Consider the following 26,698-nt stretch of genomic DNA (forward strand, 5'->3'; position numbering starts at 1 on the left):
TCTCCTAAGGAATTTTCTGGCAATTGTCGACTGCTAAGCACACGACTTCGTGAGTGTTCCCCTAATACACACGCATGTTGTAACCTACCATGCAGACTATTTCTTGATGTGATATAAAGCACCTGTACATAATGAGACAGGAGAACTTTTGACTGCATATTCAAGCTGGTGTGAAATATCAGCAAGTTTTAATGGCTAACATTGGTGAATGAGGACAATTTGAGTTAGGATGAGACATTTTTTGGGCAAGATTTGAAAGGAAACATTCATTTAGATGCATAGGAATTACTAAGGTTTTTTATAATCAAGCCTTGAGGAAAATTTGGCTTTGGAAGCAGGAGATGCTCAGTGGCTCTGCCCCAGGAAAGTCTCCTGGAAAGGGCACCTCTGCTTATGCTCAGTACAGGGAGAACATTAGCAGGGATGCAAAGTCTGCTCCCCATGACATCTGCTGTCCCTTCTTGGACATTCTATTGTCTCCTAGAGAGTTCTGGCATCCTCTGTGATGTCACCAGTGTTGTAGTGACAACCAGTGCCCTAGTTTCTCTCAGTCTGAGTCTGGCGGTTACAAGCTAAGACATGTTTTCCCATCTTCGCAAGCGTTTTGGGAGGGGGAACGTCGATTCTGGAGAGACTAGAGTGAAGGAGTCTGGCCTTTCGTCTCAAAGTAATGATGGAGAAAGACAGCACTTCTGGGGAATGTGGAGTAAGTTCTGGGCAGTGTATTTTGAGCTTCCTGCCAGGGTGGCTGAAGGCTTAAGCTGACCTTTCTAGCAATGGGCCACAGCAACTGGAGCATCTGAAAAGGAATTGAATATCCACGAATATCACAATTCCTTAAAGTCAGGATTTCAGAACTTTAGTTTCCCCATCCCCACTGGGAGGATATGGTAAGGCCAATGCTATTATACTGTGAACTTCTGGTCTTTACTTTTCAGTTCATTTGTTCTGTTACATTGATATAATAACACCATCAGTAGTCATGGAGGGTCCAAATTTTCTGAGTTTAGACAGGGCAGCAATGTATTTCACTATCATTGCTTCTTTAAATACAGTGGATATCTGACAGTAGTAACAGGGAGAGATTGTGCTCCAGGCAATAACCTTATGTTCTTAGACCTTCTCCGATTTCTTCTAACTGGCAGGGTCATCGTTTGCTTTATATATTAGAGGTTGTATGTTACAAAAATTTTTCTACAATACCAAAACTATTTGGAAAGTGTAGAACAAGATTCAGCCTGTAACCTATTCGCACTTCTGGGGCATTTGGTATTTCACATAGGGACACTGATAAGTCTGTTGAACATATCCTCCCTGGAAATGCGTTTTAAATCCAAAGTTGTTGGCTTAGAGTATCAGGGTCGGACATCTGAGTGTCTCCAATCACTCAAGTTTTGTGGATGGTGAATTTATCATCTGAGTTCTGAAGCCACAGGGGTGAGGGTCCTGAAACCAAGCTGTACCCTGTTCAGCTGATAATAATCCTGGAGAAGCCATCTCCGTGGTACATGTAAGCACGTGATGTCCGGCATAGGGAACACCTGGCTGCTTACGTCTCTTGGTCTCTATAGAGTAGTGGGAGAACTGAGATCCACTGAGGAGGCCTCTTCAGCATAGACCAATCGCCTAGCAATGACACTGGGTTCCTGGCTTGTTCTCCTGTTTAGGCCTCACTGAGGTCTATGAACACTCTATGCATTCTCCCCATGCAGGTTCACTTGTGTTCTTCTACCTACAGACGTTGGGAGAGAAACATCATCCCCTGGCACTGACCTAAGCAAGAATCAGGCCATGAAGGAAAAGGAGAGGCTGATTAAAGAGCTGCAGCTCATTACCGAGGAGAGAAATGACCTGAGAGATCGCCTGAAGTTTCTAACCGAGAGATCCATGAAGAACAGGTATGAATCGCTCCAAATGCTCCTGTTTCATTCCTGGGTCTGCAAAGTCACCTTCTTCTTATCCTATTAAGGTTTTGGGTTCTAGAAAGCTGTGCCTCCCGAACCACCCTGTGCTAAACCTCACCTCCCATATAGTGGAGATTCAGAACCTGACCCTTCCTGAGGAGTGAGATTGAAAATGGACTCATCTGCTTCCATTTATTGAAAAGCAGAACTTGTGGTCTGAATAAAGAATTCAGGGATAAAGTCAGGGAGAGTGAGTTCCCAGTGTGCATTTGCAAAGCCCTTGACAGCTGGTGGCTTTGCAAGATTGTAATTGCAGTGAGTTTATGGTGAGTCTCTGTACTTGCTAGGCAGGGGACTGAGTGCTGGAAGATCCAGGCAGCAGCCTGGGGTAATATAGGACCCACCCTGAGTTCATATATTCCTAAATGCCGATGTTCATTGTATTCTATCATTTGGGGCCAGGCCACACTTCAGGCCAAATCCATATTATGAAGACCTGGAGAGAATGGAGGAGGCGGTCATATCAATTCTGCACAACTTAGAGATGGAGAACACTGAGGTCCATGAGAACAACCATAAGCTGAAGAAGGAGATTACCTTCTCTAGGTAAGTCCTGGTCAGAAAGGCTATCACTTGTGGAATGGCCATTTCTGACTTTCTTTGTTCTGGATTGGACGGTCTTCAGCTCTGGTTCTATCTCTTGTGCTATTTACCCATCAGTGTGCCAGGGTCATTAGGACTCAGTTTTCAGTTCCACAAAAGACTGTTACTCATCCCAGGATTGTCTAGGCATCTTCAGAAGGCTCTAGAGAGAACAGTACTGATTGAAGTCAGCAGAAGGTTATTAGGCTGACCTGGACCTATGGTGTCACACCAGGTTTTACAAAACTCAGTGCGTGGACCACATGGTTAGCATGACCTTCTCTTGGTTCTACTGACCTCCTTTGAGGGTCTTGGCCCACTACTAATTGATGTTGGCCCCATGCATTGGGCTTTCATGGATAGTTGTAGATCCATGTTCTTTCTCAGAGGTGTGGACACTAATTGGTGTCAGGCCAAGCAAACAATTTATTCTTCCCCGAATTAACTCTTTATGGTTTGTGCAGCAGCCTTATATGTATCAAGATGCATTTTATTAAGTCTTCCTGGGTATCTGGGACCTGGTAGAGTTAGTGGGACTTGGGAGTAGGAATGGGAGAAAGGGGCAGCATGATCTTACTATGCAGACTGTATTTCCAGAAACCTGCTCAGCCAGCTCCTGATGGAGAACACATGTAGGAAGAAGTTGTTCCCACTGAAGCAGGAGAGCAAGGAGGTACATCTTGATTGTGCACTGAACCAGAAATATTTGGTTGACTTCAACAAGAAAGATAAAGACCATCAACGGCCAGAACCAGCATTATCAGGTAGGGACGAGCAGATGTGTTAGATTAACAATATCTGATAAAATTTGCCAATTTGATACATCTTTGCTTCTCTTACCACCTTTCTAATTTACACTCACAACCAGCCAACCACCTCATGTAGTGGAATTGTTCATTGCTCTGCCTATGCACAAGTATTCTGGGAAGTTAACCACTTTTCAGAAACTGAATTATTGTGCAAGCATATTTTGCTGCTCTTTTTGAAGCTGCAGTCTAGAAATGGTGACAGATGAATAACATACCTCATTATTGCATATCCATGTGATACATTGGATCCTATGTAGAGTTTTGAACAATTTCTTGGTTCTTTGACAAATGACACTCTGTGGTCATGTGACCTCTTGTGTAGGAAGCACCTTTGGGATAAGAACCAAGTGCAAATGTCAAATTAGTACTTGTCATTGGCTTTATCCTTGTTGACATATGGACATCTCCTTTCTTCCTGCAACCCGATGAGGTCTCTTGCCATTGCCCTGTTCTTGGTTTGCACTGGTATAAGTCTGGTCCCATATTGGCAGCCCACATTACTGTGAGGCTCTCTGGAGATTTTGCCCTGCCCACAGAGTTAGCAAAAATGATATCACTTAAACTGTCCATGTCGACTGTCCAATAGAACTGAGGTGGTAGAAGGCAGCATTCTGACAGCTGGCTTGCATTTCCCCACCAAATCAGTGTCTGAAAAACTCCCTTCCTCTCCCAGGTCTCAGAAAGTGCAAGAGAGCTGGAATTGGACACACCCCAGTAAGAGAGCTTCCTGAAGAATAAGTTGCTTTCTCAGGAGTCCCTGATGACAAATATCCTGAATGGTAACAACATTTTTTGGATGAGTATTCTTCCTCAGAGTTAATTTGTCATTTCTTAGAGACCCTAAGTTTATATACCACTAAGCCAGCCTGACTGATTGAGGTCTTACTTTCTTCTCAGAAAACAGCACTTGAGAGACAACTTGGGGGACCGCCTTTCATTATGTGTGCTAGAGGAGAAACAGCAATATGTCTGTGCTTCTAAATGTTCGTTAAGAATATGCTTTTAGAAATATTTTTGTTATGATTTTAATTGAAGTTTTCTTTTTGTTGTTTCATATTTATATGTTCTTGTTACTATTTTTACTTTCAAATATTTTTAAATATTTTTATTCATTTTAATCCTGTTTTGTTGTAAAAATGTATTTGTTATGAATAAAAATTGAATTCTATCTCTTGACTCTTAAGACCATCATTCTTACACAAGGGTTCTGTCCCTTCCTGTGGACCTAGAACTGACAGCTACAGATGGATCTCTGCATGTTCCATGGAGCTTGGGCTAATAAGTGAATTCAAAGTCACCAAGGGGTACCCAGTGTGATAGTGTCTTTTGTGTGGAGAATGTGGCTGTGTCTCGGACACACAATTTGTGATATAATCACTGACACACTTTACCCAATTATTAGGGTCCATGTGGTTCTTCTGAGAGAGCAGCAGATGCTCTACCCTGTGAGTCATCACCACAGCTCCTGCAGGTGGCTTTTGTTATTCCACATGATGTGCTGTATTAGGTGGACAGGATCACCTCCAATTAAATAGAGAGATCTCAGGAGATGTGTATTCACAGGTAACTTACTGAGCCGCGCGTGCTCAATGTGTTAGCTTGCCAGGCATCCCTACAGGGCTCTGGTGTTCCCACTGCTCAGTGTGGGTCAGGATCATCCTCCAGCATCACTTAGTGTCCCTATTAGAGCAGAACTTTCACCTAATATCAATGATGACCATATGTATTATACACATCTGATAAAATACAGAATAGAAACTAGCTTCTTGTAGGCCAAATTGGCATAATCAGTTTTTTGATTGCTAGCAAGAAAATTATTTTAATCTAAGCAGTTTAGGAAGGAACCTCCAGAGCATCCATAGTAAATGTACCCTGCAGCTGTGAACACAGGTTTCTCTTGGAGAGCAGGCCTGTGCAATCCCAGAACCTAGGTGGGACAGTTCACGCTACCCTTTTTCCATGGCCAATCTGGGATCGTATTGAGAATGTATTTTTTCCAGGTGACTGATTTCCAATTTGTCGAATTGATCTAACCTGCTGAGAGTGGAGGTGACTCAGAGAGTTAAAGTACAGAAGGACCAATCCAGAATGTCCACAAAAGCTTGCTGTCACCCCAGGGCTTTTAAAAGCTTAGCAGCTAGAGAAGCAATGTAGTCTTTGCTTATTCTCAAGCTTAGGTATAGTCATTCATTATAAGCTGACCATGACACAAAAAGTGTCATCTGTGTCACAATAGAAACTAGTTGTAACTAGATTTACACCACACTATCACATCACTACTGCATTTGAGGTTCTCAGTTACTATCTAAGACCCTGGAAGAGGCCTGGGTCTTGCTACACAAACTCATGATTTATGTCTTCATGACACTGTGTGCTTTGTTCTGTTAATGCTACCATTGGCATACAATACCTTGGATACTTTGTGCTGACATCTGTCACATGAGACAATAGTTCATGTCATCCTAACCTGAATAAACTGTCCTTAGAGTACAGTGTTGTAGGAGGGGCCTTCTTTTCCTATGAGATAGCAAAACATTTCCAGCCTTCAGTCAAGTCTGTCAGCCATTGTCAGTGCCTGTCTTGAGATGTCCACCTTTTCAGCTGAGAGTCTTCATCCAGGCTGCTCTATAATTCTGTAGAAGATTAATAGGTTCCAGCCCTAGGATTTAATTCAGTTTGACTGCACTTGCCAAACATGCTCAAAGCCCTATGTTTCACCCTAGCCCTCTGTGCTTTAGAGAAAGAAAATAAAGAACCACATTGCACTTGAAGTTTCTCCTCCAACAAAAGGAGAGCCTGCACAGGGCCTTTAAGTAACTCTAAGCCCCAGCTTCCCCACAACTCCCTCCATCAATTCCATTATTGGTGTGTTTTCATTACTACTCACTTTCTTCTTTGTGTGCAAAGAATGTGCACCATGTCAGTAAAGTGTGTGTGTGTGTGTGTGTGTGTGTGTGTGTGTGTGTGTGTGTACTCCCTAGTGAAAACTGTCCAGGTGCATGCAGACTCATGCTACTACTGTCCCATAGCACCTTGCGGGGAACACTGAATTGGTGGGCTACTTTATGACAGCCTAAACCAGGCTATGCATGGTTTTCAGTAAGATTTTGATGTCATCACCACTACAGAGAGCAGAAACAGCTCAGCAGTTACATGTTGCTGTTAACAAGATGAGGCCAAACCTCATCCCATAGAATGTCAGGTACGACTTAATGGCAGGAAATTAACTCAGGGCTCAAATCAAATCATTCAATTACAAATAAAATGAAAAATACAAAGAGTCAAGAGAACCAAGTCCTGTGTGTTGGGTTTTTTGTTTGTTTTATTTTTTTTGTTTCTTTTTTTGTATTTTTGTTCAGAAGATCCACCAGAGAGGCAACCCCTTCCTCAAACAAACTGCACACCAGAGACAATACCTAAATTGACACAACTAGAAATGAATGGGGGAATCTAACATGAGGCAATGAACAAATTCAACAACCATTAGGTCTTACCTCAGAGGCCTTTACTCCAGAAAACTGAAAATCTATTTGATATTGGTATTTTCTAGACAGATAACAATTACCAACATAAACACAGATCTGGGAAGGTACATGGATAATTCTCAGAAGAAAATAGGTACTGTCAGTATAGTTTGCCCCTCCCAAAATTAAAAAGCAAAATTTCTGGGCCATATGGCTTTAACGCAGAATGCTATCAGACTTTTAATGAAGACCTAATAACAATAGTGCTTCAATTATTCCACTATATTGGACGAGATGGAACATTGTTAGGCTCCTTCTCTGAGGCCGTAATCAACCTGGTGTCTAAACCACACAAGGAGCTCCCTACAGAGAGTGTAAGCCAGCCAGGGGGCCAGGGTGAGTGCTCATGGTGGGAGGGACTAGCAGAGGTGCTGTGGCCTTGGTGTGCACAGGCTTAGGGCTGGGGCAGGGTGCGTGGTGAGTGTCTGTGGCCACTTGAGCTGGGTCCCAGTGGGTGCCCAGGGAGGTCACAGGCCAGTTGTGCATCTTCTACCTGTCTGCGAGGCTTCTGGCCCAGCCAAGCAGAGCCTTCATCCTGGACATCCACAAGGACAATGAAATCAGGAAATGGGGGGATCCCCTAAGCATCTCTGGCTTCTTTCGCCCTGCACTTGCAGTTGCAGCCAGAGGAAAAGCAGCTGTGAGTTCCCCAACTCTTCCCAACCACTCAGGTCTCCATGCCTTCCCACTCCAGAGAGGAGGAGGGCAGGGCGAGCTCTGCTGCTGCCTGTTCCATGGACCCAAAGCCTATCTTTTGGCTGGAGGTCACAGCTTGCCCCTGACCCTGCCCCTGACCATGAACTTACCCCTCCCCCTTCTCCTGACCCTGCCTCTGCCCTAGGCACCTAGGGGAAGTGAGGAGAGCCTAAGGGACAGATTCCAGGCCAGGACCCCCAGACGCTTGTGTCTCCCTTTTCCTAGAAGTGTTATCCTCAATTCTCCAGACTGGGTTTCATTTGCAGGGAACTGGCAGGTGGAGGGCTTTGCTGAGCCTGGGATAGTGGTGGGACTTATGATTGAGGGAAGTCTTTCAGGGAGATGGAGGCCTTTCTCAAACTCTCTGAAATCAGGTACCCTCCCTGGTTTGAGAGCCCTGGGAAAGTTGGGAAGCCACTTTTCCCTGTCCTGTGTGACTTTCCCTGCAGGGTGGGCTCTCCTGCAGGAGATACTTTCACATGCTTCTTTAAAAGCACCTGTTCCTCAGATCTAGCTCAGCTGCGAAAACAGGCTTCTTCAAGTCAGGGTGAGACCTGCCCCTCCCAGCTCAGAGCTACAACTCCATAGGATCCTCCAGTCACAATGCTGGGTGGGTACCAAGGAGGAGTTAGAGCAAAGTGCCCCTTCTGAGAGGTGACTTTGGAGAAGAACAGACCAGAGAGAACAGGGGGCATCCCAGGGGCGAAAAGAGGCCTGAATGATTTTAAATTGGAGAAAACCCCATATCCACCATCTGACAACGTTAGGGTTTGTGCATGTGTGGACTTCAGAACCTTAAGGTCAGATTTTCTGATAACAGCTGCTAGGTGAAGCTGAAGTCTGCTGTGGGTGGGATTGTCCCAGGCAGGGAGGGGATCTGACTCTGCAGGCCTGGCCAGCTTCTTCATTCTCCTGAAACTAAGTGTTGGTCAGCTGTAAATCTGAAGTGAGAGTTGGTTTTTGTCAACTCAAATGGATAACATTTCAAGTATCACACATTATGTGAGACACACATTTACCCACAGGGGATTTGAACTTACTTCTATAGAAGTGACTGGGAGCCAACAGAGGGAAAACATTCTTGCCTTTAGCATTCTGTCTGTATTAGAGACTACGGGGACTGGCTTCCTGGACAGACATGGCCAAGCAGACACACTGTATAATGGGGAAAACTGAGGTAAGAAATGTCCTGGGGACAGTGATTTCAGATTGTGCCTTTAGCCAGGAATCTCTGTTGCCATTAAGGCAAGTGGCCTTGGGCCTCCTAACTTGTCACTACGTCAGGGTGTCTCTGCTCTTACACCTGCATCAGGACCTTCTTAGATGAAGGCCTCACTTTAAAAAAATAAATAAATAAAAGTGTATATAATGCAATGTTTCTCAAACTCTGGGCCACGACCACTCACAAAGATTGTATATCAGATACCTTGCATATTATGACTTATAAGAGTAGCAATATTAGTTATGAAGTAGTACTGAAATAATTTTATTGTGGGAGTCATCACAGCATGAAGCGCTGTATTACAGGTGTGCAGCAGTAGAAGTGTTGAGAACCACTGCCATAGAATCTGACAGATGGGAGCAGACCAGAAAATATTCCTCCATTCACATAATAATTAAAACCCTAAATGCACAGATCAAAGAAAGAATATTAAAAGGGGTAAGGTATAAATATGCAGTAACAAATGAATTCAGACCTATCTGAATTACACCAGACTTCTCAACAGAGACTCCAAAAGCCAGGAAATCCTGGACAGATGTAATGCAGACCCAGGATCCTATACCCAGCATAATTCTCAATCATCATGAATGGAGAAACCAAGATATTTCATGACAAATCCAAATTTAAACAATATTTTTCTCTAAGACACCATAACAGATGATAATAGGAGGAAAACTCAAAGACAATGAGCTAAACTATACCCCCAAAAAGCAAGAAATTAATCACCTCGAAATAATTTCAAAAAGAAAAAAAGACAAGCACACAAACATAATTTCACCCACAATCAGAAAAAGAAGGGAAAGCAGCAATCATTGGTCTTTAATATTTAACTAGTCTGTCTGTCACCAATCCCCCAGCTCCTAGGGACCACTTTTGCCAGCCAAAGTGTATACAAGGATGGGTCTATGGTTCTAGGTCACTGTGTAGAAGAGGATTGATTGACTTCCCTGGCATTAATGCAGTGGTAGGCCCTTGGCTCTTGTGAAACCTGTTGCCCACCAAATAGGGATCCTAGAGGTGTGAGGTGGGAATGGATATGTGTGGTCGGGGAGCACTGTCACATAGGCAAAGCTGAGCAGAAATGGGAAGTACGGTTTGATGAGGGGATACTGGAAAGGGGGCCACAGTTGAAATATAAGTAAATAAAATAACAAATTAATAAAATAGCCAAAAATAAAATAAATAGTAAAAAGGTAAAAGAAAAATTAAACCAAAACAAAACAAAAGAATCCCCTGTAGTGTATTGGCCTAATTCTTGTATTTTAATTCTAATTTGGAGAACTCACTACTGGCTAACCCCCCAAAACTGACCCTGCTCCCGGTTAACTGTGATTATAAAGAAGCCAACAGCCAACAGCTGCACAGCAGAGATGGGGGAGGTGAGCTTTGAGGGCTTTGCTAGAGAGGATCATGAGGAGGGAAGAAGGAGGAAGAAGCTGCCAGAGAATAAAGGAAGAACGAGTGTGATGGAGAGGAGAGAGGAAGAGGACAGCAGCCATGGTTAAGGGAGAGGAGAGCCTGGTCCTGAGGGCTGTCCAAGTGCAACAAAGAGCAGCCAAGATGCTACAGTCAGTAAGAGTTGAGTGCTATTGTTTGGAAAGTAGATCTGATACCATGGAGGGCAGGCAGCTGCCCAGCTACTGTGCTGACTAATGCATACTAAAAATAAATTTAACAAAATATGTATAACCAGTAAGGCAGCTCTGTAGAGAATCCTAAAAGGAATACTTTAGTTTGAAGGGAAGGATAAAATACCACAGAACACAGGAGATAAATTAATAAAACTAGGAAAGTTAATCAAAGAAGACTGTGAAAACCACAAAAATTAACAAAATTACAAAATTTAATACATAGGTTTAAATAATAATTACATATCACTAAACTCAATATCTAGGGTGGTGTGGCATGAATTCTGCCATGGTGTGAACTCAGAAAGGTGGGGTTGGGAGAAAGATGTCTGGTTAAATAGTCCACCCACATTGTGTCAATGTGATTTAATCTAAGGACAAAGAAGTGGAGCATCTCTCATGGCTTTCTTCTAACCCCTTGAAAGGATCCCTGGGGTGTGACCTCAGTACTTCATACTTCTTGCTAGGTCAGCGAAACTCAAGGAAGCTTGAGATTGTCATAGCACAGTGTTAGGCTAGATATACTGAGTAGATGATACTAAGTTGTTCAGATGGTGATACCCGTTTGCATGCATTCTTAATGTGCACCTAAGGAAAGAGAGATCAAGGTCATTAGAATTGAAAATCATTCCCAGTTCTTTTCTACCATTCCAGACCGAAAGACTGGTAGGGAGAAAGTGGTAAATAATAAAGAATTAATAGATGATGCTTTGAATGAAGGGTTGGTTTTTATGCTGGTTTAAGAGAGGGTCTCAAGTATCCCATGTTGCCCTCTCCCTGGCTGGCCAGGTTCACCTTGAGCTCAGATAAACCTGCTTCCACTTTCCAATAGATAGGCTTATAAGAGGAGCCTCCGAGGACTCTGAGGACAGCATTAGCCATTGTTGAGGTGTGTAACCCACAACTATAATTTTAGTCAATTTTTTCCATGTCTACCAGCTATTTCAGATTGTTGCTGTTCTATGCCGGACAATCATGGACACAGAAAAATAACCTGATAGAGAGGAAGGACATGGTGATCACATCCTTTCCTGTTCTCTGTGTTCTGTATGAGTTTCATTAAAATTCCTATATTGCAGAAAGCTTTCTATAGGACCCAACATATTAAGTGTCACTATGCACTGTTCTATCTAAAATGGCCCAATCAGAACTGATCACCAGACAACACTTCCTGTGAAGTTCCTATGAGAAGCTAAAGTTTTTTGTGTTTTTTCTTTTTCTTTTCTCTTTCTTTCTTCGTTTCTTCCTTTCTTCCTTCCTTTCTTTCTTTCTCTCGCTTTATAAGTTTAGAGGAATGTACTTTGGGCCACAGTTTTGCCCATAATATCTTAGCTATGGATATGATCAATCAGTATTAGTGTATGCATTCAATAAAATGTACATTTTTGACTAAGGTAGATGCTTCTGTGTTTTGTGGGGTGACCCATTGTCAATGTGTAGTGAGTTGGGGCCCTGGGTATGGTCGCATACCCCCAGGACACAGGGGGTGCAGAGCAAAGGCATAAGAAACTGCACGCAGTTGCAAGCTTTATTAATCCTTATAAAGCTAGGAATATGAATAACTACTATTTTCATCTTGCCAAGATACCATAAGATCATTATTCCCAGGATAACAGGAACAACTGAGGGAAGATTAAACAAAGAAATACGAATAAACAAAAGCTTCTTCTCAAAATATTCATATAACAAATCACCTCTCTTATTATAATCAAAATATACTCACCATTACCAAGACAGCGTTAAAACCACTTGCACAGAAACAGGACACAGCAGAACATAGCTTAAGTCCAAGTGAGAGAAACATTTTCTTCTCTAGGGCGGCATTCCAGCCCCTACTTGCACCTGTCTCCAGGCCTTTCTTGACCCTGCCTGGGAGCTGCATCTCTATGTCTTAACAATTCCTTCTTTTTTCTTTTGTTTTAAAAGAAACACTTTCCATAACATAGCCAAATGTCCTTGTAGGGGTTTAATCATGTAAAAATAAAGCAACATAATACATAATGTACATAAGATTATGGCAAAACTAGCTCCTCCCAAGCTATGGAAAATCCTTTGAAGCCAAGCCTTGGGATCTAATCCTGTCAATTGATCAGCCAATAATTTAGCTATTTCCATAGGGGTAGTATCTTCTAGCTGTTTACCAAAAGACATTCGCACATCATATTTCAAGGCATTACTTACTTTTGTAGCACTTTCATTACCTTCTATATAGGCTTGAATTCACTTCCAATCATGTTCTGTATCATTATCCATATATTTATTGACACAAAAGTAGTGGAATTTCAATCATATCTTAAATCCTCATATTTTTCAATAGATAACATCATTCGACACAGCCATTCTACTGTTTGTTTTGAAGCATCTACTTGATGTGGAAGTCTAGTATCAATTTTAGTTTGCTCTATCCATAACTCATGTGAATCTTTAAGCCAGTCTTCAACAAAACGCTTTGTCTCAATAAGTGTTTTTAATGCTATGCTGGAAATCGCTGCCAAAGTAGCAACAGAAATAAGGCTTAAAATAGTCGCTACAATGACTCCAAGAATTCTTTTACTTCTCTTCAGCAGATTATTAAAAAAAAAAAACAATAATCACATGATTAAGAGGCTCTTGAGACCAATGACGTCCCAAATTAACAGGCATCCATAGATATATTTTTGTTGCATATATTAATAGAATTTTGTTTCATGTTAAACTGAACAGATGAATTAATACATGAATACAAATGACAGTTAATATAAGGAAATCCATTATTAAAATTAAATCTACCGGCAGCAGCTCTCTGCTCCCAGACCCGGTGAGAGAGAGACCCAACCGCCTGGTCAGGTGGGCACTCCTGAGGCTGCAGAGCGGAAGAGACCACCAACACTGCTCACCCCTGCCCACATCCCTGGCCCAAGAGGAAACTGTATAAGGCCTCTGGGCTCCCGTGGGGGAGGGCCCAGGAGCGGCAGGACCCCAGCCAGAGACACCGCCGGACCCTGAAGGAAACAGACCGGATAAACAGTTCTCTGCACCCAAATCCCGTGGGAGGGAGAGCTAAACCTTCAGAGAGGCAGACAGGCCTGGGAAACCAGAAGAGACTGCTCCCTGCACACACATCTCGGACGCCAGAGGAAAAAGCCAAAGACCATCTGGAACCCTGGTGCACTGAAGCTCCCGGAAGGGGCGGCACAGGTCTTCCTGGTTGCTGCCGCTGCAGAGAGCCCGTGGGCAGCACCCCACGAGCAAACCTGAGCCTCGGGACCACAGGTAAGACCAAATTTTCTGCTGCAAGAAAGCTGCCTGGTGAACTCAAGACACAGGCCCACAGGAACAGCTGAAGACCTGTAGAGAGGAAAAACTACACGCCCGAAAGCAGAACACTCTGTCCCCATAACTGACTGAAAGAGAGGAAAACAGGTATACAGCACTCCTGACACACAGGCTTATAGGACAGTCTAGCCACTGTCAGAAATAGCAGAACAAAGTAACACTAGAGATAATCTGATGGCGAGAGGCAAGCGCAGGAACCCAAGCAACAGAAACCAAGACTACATGCCATCATCGGAGCCCAATTCTCCCACCAAAACAAACATGGAATATCCAAACACACGAGAAAAGCAAGATCTAGTTTCAAAATCATATTTGATCATGATGCTGGAGGACTTCAGGAAAGACCTGAACACACTTAGGGAAGCACAGGAAAACATTAATAAACAAGTAAAAGCCTACAGAGAGGAATCGCAAAAATCCCTGAAAGAATTCCAGGAAAACACAATCAAACAGTTGAAGGAATTAAAAATGGAAATAGAAGCAATCAAGAAAGAAAACATGGAAACAACCCTGGATATAGAAAACCAAAAGAAGAGACAAGGAGCTGTAGATACAAGCTTCACCAACAGAATACAAGAGATGGAAGAGAGAATCTCAGGAGCAGAAGATTCCATAGAAATCATTGACTCAACTGTCAAAGATAATGTAAAGCGGAAAAAGCTACTGGTCCAAAACATACAGGAAATCCAGGACTCAATGAGAAGATCAAACCTAAGGATAATAGGTATAGAAGAGAGTGAAGACTCCCAGCTCAAAGGACCAGTAAATATCTTCAACAAAATCATAGAAGAAAACTTCCCTAACCTAAAAAAAGAGATACCCATAGACATACAGGAAGCCTACAGAACTCCAAATAGATTGGACCAGAAAAGAAACACCTCCCGTCACATAATTGTCAAAACACCAAACGCACAAAATAAAGAAAGAATATTAAAAGCAGTAAGGGAAAAAGGTCAAGTAACATATAAAGGGAGACCTATCAGAATCACACCAGACTTCTCGCCAGAAACTATGAAGGCCAGAAGATCCTGGACTGATGTTATACAGACCCTAAGAGAACACAAATGCCAGCCCAGATTACTGTATCCAGCAAAACTCTCAATTAACATTGATGGAGAAACCAAGATATTCCATGACAAAACCAAATTTACACAATATCTTTCTACAAATCCAGCACTACAAAGGATAATAAATGGTAAAGCCCAACATAAGGAGGCAAGCTATACCCTAGAAGAAGCAAGAAACTAATCGTCTTGGCAACAAAACAAAGAGAATGAAAGCACACAAACATAACCTCACATCAAATATGAATATAATGGGAAGCAATAATCACTATTCCTTAATATCTCTCAATATCAATGGCCTCAACTCCCCAATAAAAAGACATAGATTAACAAACTGGATACGCAACGAGGACCCTGCATTCTGCTGCCTACAGGAAACACACCTCAGAGACAAAGACAGACACTACCTCAGAGTGAAAGGCTGGAAAACAACTTTCCAAGCAAATGGTCAGAAGAAGCAAGCTGGAGTAGCCATTATAATATCAAATAAAATCAATTTCCAACTAAAAGTCATCAAAAAAGATAAGGAAGGACACTTCATATTCATCAAAGGAAAAATCAACCAAGATGAACTCTCAATCCTAAATATCTATGCCCCAAATACAAGGGCACCTACATATGTAAAAGAAACCTTACTAAAGCTCAAAACACACATTGCACCTCACACAATAATAGTGGGAGATTTCAACACCCCACTCTCATCAATGGACAGATCATGGAAACAGAAATTAAACAGTGATGTAGACAGACTAAGAGAAGTCATGAGCCAAATGGACTTAACGGATATTTATAGAACATTCTATCCTAAAGCAAAAGGATATACCTTCTTCTCAGCTCCTCATGGTACTTTCTCCAAAATTGACCATATAATTGGTCAAAAAACGGGCCTCAACAGGTACAGAAAGATAGAAATAATCCCATGCGTGCTATCGGACCACCACGGCCTAAAACTGGTCTTCAATAACAATAAGGGAAGAATGCCCACATATACGTGGAAATTGAACAATGCTCTACTCAATGATAACCTGGTCAAGGAAGAAATAAAGAAAGAAATTAAAAACTTTTTAGAATTTAATGAAAATGAAGATACAACATACTCAAACTTATGGGACACAATGAAAGCTGTGCTAAGAGGAAAACTCATAGCGCTGAGTGCCTGCAGAAAGAAACAGGAAAGAGCATATGTCAGCAGCTTGACAGCACACCTAAAAGCTCTAGAACAAAAAGAAGCAAATACACCCAGGAGGAGTAGAAGGCAGGAAATAATCAAACTCAGAGCTGAAATCAACCAAGTAGAAACAAAAAGGACCATAGAAAGAATCAACAGAACCAAAAGTTGGTTCTTTGAGAAAATCAACAAGATAGATAAACCCTTAGCCAGACTAACGAGAGGACACAGAGAGTGTGTCCAAATTAACAAAATCAGAAATGAAAAGGGAGACATAACTACAGATTCGGAGGAAATTCAAAAAATCATCAGATCTTACTATAAAAACCTATATTCAACAAAATTTGAAAATCTTCAGGAAATGGACAATTTCCTAGACAGATACCAGGTATCGAAGTTAAATCAGGAACAGATAAACCAGTTAAACAACCCCATAACTCCTAAGGAAATAGAAGCAGTCATTAAAGGTCTCCCAACCAAAAAGAGCCCAGGTCCAGACGGGTTTAGTGCAGAATTCTATCAAACCTTCATAGAAGACCTCATACCAATATTATCCAAACTATTCCACAAAATTGAAACAGATGGAGCCCTACCGAATTCCTTCTATGAAGCCACAATTACTCTTATACCTAAACCACACAAAGACACAACAAAGAAAGAGAACTTCAGACCAATTTCCCTTATGAATATCGACGCAAAAATACTCAATAAAATTCTGGCAAACCGAATTCAAGAGCACATCAAAACAATCATCCACCATGATCAAGTAGGCTTCATCCCAGGCATGCAGGGATGGTTTAATATACGGAAAACCATCAACGTGATCCATTATATAAACAAACTGAAAGAACAGAACCACATGATCATTTCATTAGATGCTGAGAAAGCATTTGACAAAATTCAACACCCCTTCATGATAAAAGTCCTGGAAAGAATAGGAATTCAAGGCCCATACCTAAACATAGTAAAAGCCATATACAGCAAACCAGTTGCTAACATTAAACTAAATGGAGAGAAACTTGAAGCAATCCCACTAAAATCAGGGACTAGACAAGGCTGCCCACTCTCTCCCTACTTATTCAATATAGTTCTTGAAGTTCTAGCCAGAGCAATCAGACAACAAAAGGAGATCAAAGGGATACAGATCGGAAAAGAAGAGGTCAAAATATCACTATTTGCAGATGACATGATAGTATATTTAAGTGATCCCAAAAGTTCCACCAGAGAACTACTAAAGCTGATAAACAACTTCAGCAAAGTGGCTGGGTATAAAATTAACTCAAATAAATCAGTTGCCTTCCTCTATACAAAAGAGAAACAAGCCGAGAAAGAAATTAGGGAAACGACACCCTTCATAATAGACCCAAATAATATAAAGTACCTCGGTGTGACTTTAACCAAGCAAGTAAAAGATCTGTACAATAAGAACTTCAAGACACTGAGGAAAGAAATTGAAGAAGACCTCAGAAGATGGAAAGATCTCCCATGCTCATGGATTGGCAGGATTAATATGGTAAAAATGGCCATTTTACCAAAAGCAATCTACAGATTCAATGCAATCCCCATCAAAATACCAATCCAATTCTTCAAAGAGTTAGACAGAACAATTTGCACATTCATCTGGAATAACAAAAAACCCAGGATAGCTAAAGCTATCCTCAACAATAAAAGGACTTCAGGGGGAATCACTATCCCTGAACTCAAGCAGTATTACAGAGCAATAGTGATAAAAACTGCATGGTATTGGTACAGAGACAGACAGATAGACCAATGGAATAGAATTGAAGACCCAGAAATGAACCCACACACCTATGGTCACTTGATTTTTGACAAAGGAGCCAAAACCATCCAATGGAAAAAAGATAGTATTTTCAGCAAATGGTGCTGGTTCAACTGGAGGGCAACATGTAGAAGAATGCAGATCGATCCATCCTTATCACCCTGTACAAAGCTTAAGTCCAAGTGGATCAAGGACCTCCACATCAAACCAGACACACTCAAACTAATAGAAGAAAAACTAGGGAAGCATCTGGAACACATGGGCACTGGAAAAAATTTCCTGAACAAAACACCAATGGCTTATGCTCTAAGATCAAGAATCGACAAATGGGATCTCATAAAACTGCAAAGCTTCTGTAAGGCAAAGGACACTGTGGTTAGGACAAAACGGCAACCAACAGATTGGGAAAAGATCTTTACCAATCCTACAACAGATAGAGGCCTTATTTCCAAAATATACAAAGAACTCAAGAAGTTAGACCGCAGGGAAACAAATAACCCTATTAAAAAATGGGGTTCAGAGCTAAACAAAGAATTCACAGCTGAGGAATGCCGAATGGCTGAGAAACACCTAAAGAAATGTTCAACATCTTTAGTCATAAGGGAAATGCAAATCAAAACAACCCTGAGATTTCACCTCACACCAGTGCGATTGGCTAAGATCAAAAACTCAGGTGACAGCAGATGCTGGCGAGGATGTGGAGAAAGAGGAACACTCCTCCATTGTTGGTGGGATTGCAGACTGGTAAAACCATTCTGGAAATCAGTCTGGAGGTTCCTCAGAAAATTGGACATTGAACTGCCTGATGATCCAGCTATACCTCTCTTGGGCATATACCCAAAAGATGCCTCAACATATAAAAGAGACACGTGCTCCACTATGTTCATTGCAGCCTTATTTATAATAGCCAGAAGCTGGAAAGAACCCAGATGCCCTTCAACAGAGGAATGGATACAGAAAATGTGGTACATCTACACAATGGAATATTACTCAGCTATCAAAAACAATGACTTTATGAAATTCGTAGGCAAATGGTTGGAACTGGAAAATATCATCCTGAGTGAGCTAACCCAATCACAGAAAGACATACATGGTATGCACTCATTGATAAGTGGCTATTAGCCCAAATGCTTGAATTACCCTAGATCCCTAGAACAAACGAAACTCAAGACGGATGATCAAAATGTGAATGCTTCACTCCTTCTTTAAATGAGGAAAAAGAATACCCTTGGCAGGGAAGGGAGAGGCAAAGATTAAAACAGAGACTGAAGGAACACCCATTCAGAGCCTGCCCCACATGTGGCCCATACATATACAGCCACCCAATTAGACAAGATGGATGAAGCAAAGAAGTGCAGACCGACAGGAGCCGGATGTAGATCGCTCCTGAGAGACACAGCCAGAATACAGCAAATATAGAGGCGAATGCCAGCAGCAAACCACTGAACTGAGAATAGGTCCCCTATTGAAGGAATCAGAGAAAGAACTGGAAGAGCTTGAAGGGGCTCGAGACCCCAAAAGTACAACAATGCCAAGCAACCAGAGCTTCCAGGGACTAAGCCACTACCTAAAGACTATACATGGACTGACCCTGGACTCTGACCCCATAGGTAGCAATGAATATCCTAGTAAGAGCACCAGTGGAAGGGGAAGCCCTGGGTCCTGCTAAGACTGAACCCACAGTGAACTAGTCTATGGGGGGAGGGCGGCAATGGGGGGAGGGTTGGGAGGGGAACACCCATAAGGAAGGGGAGGGGGGAGGGGGATGTTTGCCCGGAAACCGGGAAAGGGAATAACACTCGAAATGTATATAAGAAATACTCAAGTTAATAAAAAAAAAAAATTAAATCTACCTATTAAAAACAAATATGGCATAGGAATACAAGTAGTAACCTTTTCTTTCTTAAACATCATAAAATTATACTGAGAGGCAGATTGAGCAGTCCCAGAAAAGCTTTCATTAGCAAGCACAACTTCTTTTAATGCAGTGGCAGTCTTCCACAAATGAACTTGAAATGCAGTAGGATCTTCCACAGAGGCCAGTGGGTTATCAGCAATGCCTCCATCTCCACATTCCATCAGCAAGCATCCATTCAGGCGTTCATTCTCCTCTCAGTTCATCCTGGTAACATTTGACAAATCACAAGTGGTAACATTCCATTCTGAACATGTATTAATAATTGGCCATAAGGACCCCAATTTATTCATTTATCTTGAATAATTTTTCGAAATATGCCAGGGCAGTATTTCCAATTGCATGGGAGATATTTTAAGCCTACATAAGTAAACCAAGCACAAATAGGATATACTGGCTCGCTAACAAATGTAATGTTATTCCAATTTTGGTTATAGACCAAGCTGTCAATCCTGGAGCCTGTAACAATTATTCCTGGTAATCGCCAATTTTAATAACCCATTTGTAGGCCTGGTCTCTTTCCTAAACACAAAGGCATCTTTAATCCAGCATAAGGAAAATTATACAAAGCTCCATCACGTCTATTCAAAAGGTCAAATTATTCCAAAGAGATGATAAAATGCTTGGGGTGGTGTATAAAACCACATCTGTTTCCCCGCCAAGTAGCAGGTTCAAATAAAGGTGGACAAGGAATATAAGCCTGAAAACTCGCATTGGCCGCAACAGAAGAAACCGTGAGTAAAGCACACACTGCTAAGAATACGTGCTCAGCAGTAAAGGACTTCCTGTAGGAGACAACATAGTTTTCCTTTCAGTACTTAATTGCCTCACCTAGGTAATGGGGTTGTCACTGCATCGATCCTTCTCCGTTGTCGTAGGTCGACACTAAGAGAAGCCAGGGCCTCAGTAATGGAGGACACCTCCTTCATCTCCGGAGAACATCCATCAGGAGAAAATGTAGCTGGTTTAACTGGATTCCTCTGAGGGTAGGGAGCGGTTCTTATCATTCTGTGCTTGGATCTGTCTCCCGGGTAACCAGAATAGTCTCCCATCCTGTAAGGAGACAAAACCCTCTCCCCTACATACAGTAATGTCCCTTCCTGTCATTCAGCATCTCGGGCAATTTTTATCCATATTGTCTGTTCCATGCCTTCAGAGAGAAGTCCAATAAAGAGTCTATCTGCTCTGCATATAACTTCACCTTGTGGTAAATTAAGAAGATTAATAAAAAATAATGCTTATGCCAATATTACTCTGGGACTGGTATGCCAACTCCATTCAGGCTGTGTAAGGTCATCTCTTTTCCTCCTTTTTAATTTTATAATTTGTCATTTCAGGGTATGGTGAACTCTTTCAACAAAAGCTTGTCCTTGTGCATGGCGTTCTATGCCAGTAATATGTACAGTATGATATCATTGACAAAATGGTTTTTTTTTTTTTGCTCTGATTGGTATTTTATTTCTCCTTTACAAGTTCCACATAATAGACAAAGGCTTTTTGATAACATTGTTATCTTTGCTGGAAATGATCATATAATCATTTTAAAAAGCACAAATGTGCACATACAGGACTGAGGTTTCTACAGCCTGTAAACACCTCTGTGGGTTTAACAAGGAAAAAAAGCAATATACTGACAATTCAACTGTAACTCTTAGAAAAACACCGGTTTCCTTACCAAGCACGAGTGTCCTGTACAGGGACCTATCATCCCAGATGGCAATGAGTTCAAGCCTAGGGCAGCCAGGAGCAGTTCCCCACACCAGCTCAGAAGACCCTCCCCACCCAGCACTTCTTCCAAGTGCTCCTTAACCTCATCACAGGTGACAGCAGTCGCCCCAAGAGAGGACAGAGCAGCAGACACAGTGGTGGTGGTTCCCGAGTGTTGTTTGCGGCATTTCACATCCAGCGTCTCAGGAATGTGTCCATGCAAGCATGCGTACCATTCTTTAGACTGCTCCCCTCATTTCTCGAGTGAGGGGACCAGGCCTTCCTAATTCACTTTAGGTGCCTGGGATAACAAAGTATTTCACCAGAAGGGGTGTAAGCAGTACTATCTGATAAGAATACGAAGAAGGAAAAAGCAGATATCTTAAAGAAAACGTGTGTTCTACTCACACTAAAATATCAGACCAATGCACAATATACTGCAAAACTGTAACACAATATGGCCAAACACAATGTTCAAATATTGAACTGTTCAAGCATGTGAAGATCATCTTCTGAAAGACAAACTGGGTTCTTATTTTGTAGCTACCTTTGTGTAACTTGAACTACTGTCCCTCAACAAGGTCTGACACTCTTGGTACTTGTTAGGAAGTTTGATGAGACAATGTAAGCTCAACAGTCAACTCCCGGGATCTCCCAGCGCTCATTTTCAGCATTCGTCCGAGGACTGGGCATCATCTTCATCCCTCACTTCTCGGTATCTCCCTGAAGACTCCCCTTCTGGATTGTAGCTCTGGATTGTAATATTCAGTCTCTCGGATAGTTTCTGTGCTGCGAGCTTTGCCCGCATCTCCTCATAAATCTGCTTCTGCACTTTCTGCAGAGCCAGCTACTCTTCTACGGAGAGCAGCTGTGCAGGCAGGTGGTGGAGCAGAAGAAGGCGAGCTGCTGTGACATCATCAAGATGCTGCCTACCCCTGTGTCGCTGCTCTTCTGAGGAAGCAGGAGACTGAGCCCTCTGACAATGACTTGGTGAGTCACTCTGTTGTGTGGGTAACACATTGGTCTTAAACTTATGAGGAGGGGGCACTGGGTTTCTAGCTCGCATTTCTAGCACTGTCATGTAATGAGGCTTCTTAGGAGTCTCACTCTGCAGTTCTGGAAAGTTCTCAGTGCTGGTGTTTTCTTCTGAGGGTTCAGTCTGGTCTGCAGTTGTGATCTTTTGCAATTTAGTGATAAACAGACTGTCGACGCTGCTGGAAATCTCTTCCGCTTGACTTGAATGCTGGGGGAGATGTTCATTAACTTCAGATGGGGGAGCCTGGGCTGTGATGCGGACAGATGGGCTGGTACTAACTGTGCAGCTAGTCTCCAAAGTCTCTTCATTGCCTTTGTGAGTGAGCTGTGTAGGTTCCTGTGTTTCTGAGGTTGTTTTAGATGATTCAATGTCTACTGACGAACATTCAGGAACTAATGATGAAGTATCAAGCATCAGGTCAGAATTCTGGGCCTTGTCTATGTCGGTATCAACTCTTGTGGATGCTTTATGCCTTAGCTTACAGTCAACACTGACGGGATGAAGTAGTTCAGTTCTCCCTCTGACCTCTTCACTTTCTGAAATGGCAGCTTTCAGTTTGGCAGTGGTGTCTGAGATCTTTTTACCTTTGTCGGGCAATTTGCAAATGAATTTTTCTTTGCCCAAAAGTCTCTCCTGGCGCCTCAACCTCTCCCACAGCTCCGCCAAACTCTGCCGCCCCACGTCCTCAGGAACTGGGGGCTCAAAGCCACGGGGCAGGGAGCACATTGTGCATGGGCTGAGGCTGGCCCCGCAGGCAGGTTTCCCCAGCAGGGCCCATGGAGGTCTCAGGCTCCATGGAGGCAGCAACTCTGGAGCACCTGCAGGAGTCGCCATTTTCCCGGAAGAGCCGACAAAATTGTTTAAATTGATAAGAAATATATGTTGGTCCATAATCAGTTTTAATTTTAGAAGGCGGTCCCATAACAGCAGAAGTTTCCAATAGATGCTGTATAACATGAGTAGTGCGTACTCCTGGCAATGGTGTAGCCCATACAAATATTGAAAAATTATCTATGCTTACATGTATATATGAAAGGCGACCAAACTCAGAAATATGGGTTCCATCCATCTGCCACGATGTATTAGGTTGCATTCTTCTGGGATTAATTTCAGATGCAATACATTTTATAAGTGAAGGCTTACAAATAAGACAATTAGCAGTAATTTGTTTGGCTTCAGAATAGGGAACCTTATATTTAATATGCAAATATCCTGTATTGGCATGATTATGACTGTTTTCTTCTGGGGTAGCAAATGCCACTAATTGATCTACCATATGATTGCCATGTGTTAAAGATGCTGGCAATCTTGAATGTGATCTAATATGTGTAAAAAATATTCTGGAGTTTCAGAATAACAATAGTCCTTTAATATGTGAGAATAACATTTAATATAGGCTTAGATGTAGAAACAACAGCAGTTGCAATATTCTGTACTACTCCTACAACATAAGCTGACTCGGCTATAATATTTTTACATCATGAGTAAAATCCGGCAATACATTACTTACTGCTAATACTTCATTTTGTTGTACTGACCCAAAAGAAGATTCTTGTCCCCAAAATTAATCTTTGGTCCAATAAGCCATCTGTCTTAGATCTTTGGTCTTGGAGCCATCTGTAAACACAGTAAGGGCAGATGGTAATGTGTCAACAGAAATTAGTGTATTTATCACATTTTTTTTTTTTTGTTTTCTTAAGCAATCCCAGAATTTACTATGGGGAAAATGAAATTCAGTATTTCTAGTGTAAGAAATCATGGCTAATTGAAAAACTTCAGACGTCTGCATTAAATATTCCACTTTATTTTTGCTTAATGAGAAAACAAAAGCAGCACAATCATATCCCCACAGTGTAACAGGTCTTTGTATGCCTTGCTGAATAATTAAAGAAATTTGTTCCTCATATGTTGTTAATGTTTTGTTAAAGTTAAATTTAATATATATCCATTCTAAAGGCAGCTCATCTTGAGCTAAAGTGCCTATAGGATATTCAAGAGTATTTCAATATATAATTTAATAACTCTATCTGGATCAATACGTGCCAAAAATGCATCTTTCCATTTTCAGAGAAGATATACTTACATGCCTTCATATAAGCATTAATATCCCCAGTCTCCTTTATAGGTAATTATGCTCTCCTATACTCTTTATTAGCATTTTCAAAAGCAAGCATTTTCAGCAGTTGTCCTCTAGCTTCCACTCCTACCACTGTTCTTTCCATTGTTAATTTTAGTATACATAAAAACTTAATATATGGTTCATAGAAAGTTACTGCCTTTTTCAACCAACCACTATCATCCTTTATAATAAGTTGGTTGGGCCACACCTTGAACCGATGATAGACATTGTCCCAGGATAGACATTCTTTATCAGCAGGTCTCAGGGTAGAACTGGATATGTGACCCTGTGCTATAGCACTGTCCAGAGTGGTAAATGCAGCTTCTGAAGAGGAATGCAGGCCTGGCCTCTAGACCTCCACCTTCCAGGCCTGTCTGGAGAGCCTGATGCCCTGGCAAAAGAGATTCCTTCTCTCCAGAGGAGCACTGCAGTCAAATGACATCTCAGTGATGAAAACTATCAGTCCCCAAAGGCATGCCACTGAGCAGAGATAGCCTCAGTCATGCACCTCGGGCCATCCCCAGTTCCTCATGTCAATAACTCAACCTTTCATGAACTAGATGGCAATGCTTGAGGCAGGATGATCAGTAGTTTACTGGCCAATCTGGTCTCTATGACACACTCTCCCTGAAATCGGAGCCAGTAGGAAATTCAGTATGAAAGCTCTTTGTAGCCAAGCTCAACAACCCGGTTCAGAGCCTGGGACCCCACACGGTAGGATAAAGTGACTCCCATGCTTTTTCCTCTACCTTCAATATTCATGCTTTGGAATGCACACCCCTACAATGAGATCAATACACATGGAATAAAAATTAAACATAAAAATTAATGAAGACAATGCAGACAAGGTTTAAAGGATCCTGGGAGTCCTCACTCTGCACTTCCCTTTCCTTTGCCTTGGGAACAGCACCTGCACCAGAGACTGGAGACTTCCTCCAAGAGAGAGAGGAGAGATGCACTGTTCATTCAGCTGGAGAGCTGTGCAAATACCAGAGCCACCCGCCTTTTCCTGACAGTGGGAGCTGGGCCCAAGTGTGGGCTGCTCCTACTAGAGGCACCACAAGAAGAGGACCACCTTCCTCAAACCTTCCTGGAAGTCAGAGCACTGGCTATGGACTTCCCTCAATCCTCAGAGGACTCTCTTTCAGCGATGGCTCAGAGCCTCTTAGGACAGAGAGGGACCAGAGCTTCCCCCCAAAGCAAGATCCCTGTCTTATCTGACAGGTATGAGGGCTTAGGAATGGGACAGAATATGTGACAAGGTTACATGTAGCACAGGGGCTAGGTTAATAAAGAAATCAAAGAGGAAAGAAACCTGGACAATTCCTCATCTGTTCTTTATTGCTCTATTCATAGGGATGAGGTGGCAGTGTGGGGTAGAGGACTTGGACACAGCACAGCCTTCTCTGCTCATTGTTAGCTTTCTAGGCTGCCTGGTCACTGTGACCAGCATATTTTCAACTGTGCCATTCTACTACCAAGACTGACACAACTGGTGACCATGTAGCAATAGTACTGTACTGACTTAGGGACATTTGGAATCACACAATGATCATGTGTCACAGATGGGTTTCTTTTTTTAGAAAAGGATTAAAACAAAAACTATTTATTTTGTCCATATGAGTGTGTACACTGTCCCTGTTTTCAGACACAACAGTAGAGGGTAGAAGATGAGATTAGAAATGGTTATAAGACACAGTGTTGTTGCTGGGAATTGAACTCAGATCCCCTGGAAGAGCAGTGAGTGGTCTTAACCACTGAGCCATCCCTCCAGCCCCAGTATATTGTATTTTCAATATTGTTTGTTTTTATTTCTTTTCTCACCTATGACTGTATGGCGTTTCTGTGAGTACAGGTACTCATGTGCTTGTGTAAAGGTCAGGGACAACCTGAGCACAAGTCCTCACCTTCTACCTCTCATCCATGGCTGTGTATGCTAGGCTAGCCCTTCCCCCTAATCCTGGAGACTGTCCACTTTAGGCTCCTATCTCCCTGTGGGAAGGGCTGGATGACAGACACTACTGCATCCAGGTTTATGTGGCTTCTAGGGACCTAAACTGTTGTTGGGCTTGTTCAGATGAAAATAAACACCATTTCACAGCCCTGGCTGGGCCAGGCAGCGCACGGGTCTTTGCTGCTCTTGCAGAAGACTTGAGTTCAGTCTCCAGC

General features: G+C 42.2%; 2 protein-coding genes across 2 annotated transcripts; one reads left to right on the plus strand and one right to left on the minus strand.

Annotated features, from left to right (window-relative positions):
* The first annotated feature begins 536 nt into the window (after window positions 1–536).
* Window positions 537–4,523, plus strand: LOC134483494 (uncharacterized). The gene is made up of 5 exons (XM_063278742.1): window positions 537–706; window positions 1,739–1,898; window positions 2,367–2,510; window positions 3,144–3,310; window positions 4,029–4,523. Exons 1-5 carry the CDS (start codon window positions 580–582, stop codon window positions 4,091–4,093), a joined length of 663 nt encoding a protein of 220 aa, XP_063134812.1. The 5' UTR covers window positions 537–579; the 3' UTR covers window positions 4,094–4,523.
* A 17,332-nt stretch (window positions 4,524–21,855) lies between these two features.
* LOC134483598 (DNA-directed RNA polymerase II subunit GRINL1A-like) lies at window positions 21,856–23,136 on the minus strand. The gene is given in 1 exon segment (XM_063278832.1): window positions 21,856–23,136. A coding segment is annotated over 1 exon segment (1,095 nt). The 3' UTR covers window positions 21,856–22,041.
* Window positions 23,137–26,698: the final 3,562 nt, after the last annotated feature.

The sequence above is a fragment of the Rattus norvegicus genome, chromosome 19, assembly GCF_036323735.1.
Source record: "Rattus norvegicus strain BN/NHsdMcwi chromosome 19, GRCr8, whole genome shotgun sequence".
Taxonomy (NCBI): Eukaryota; Metazoa; Chordata; class Mammalia; order Rodentia; family Muridae; genus Rattus; species Rattus norvegicus.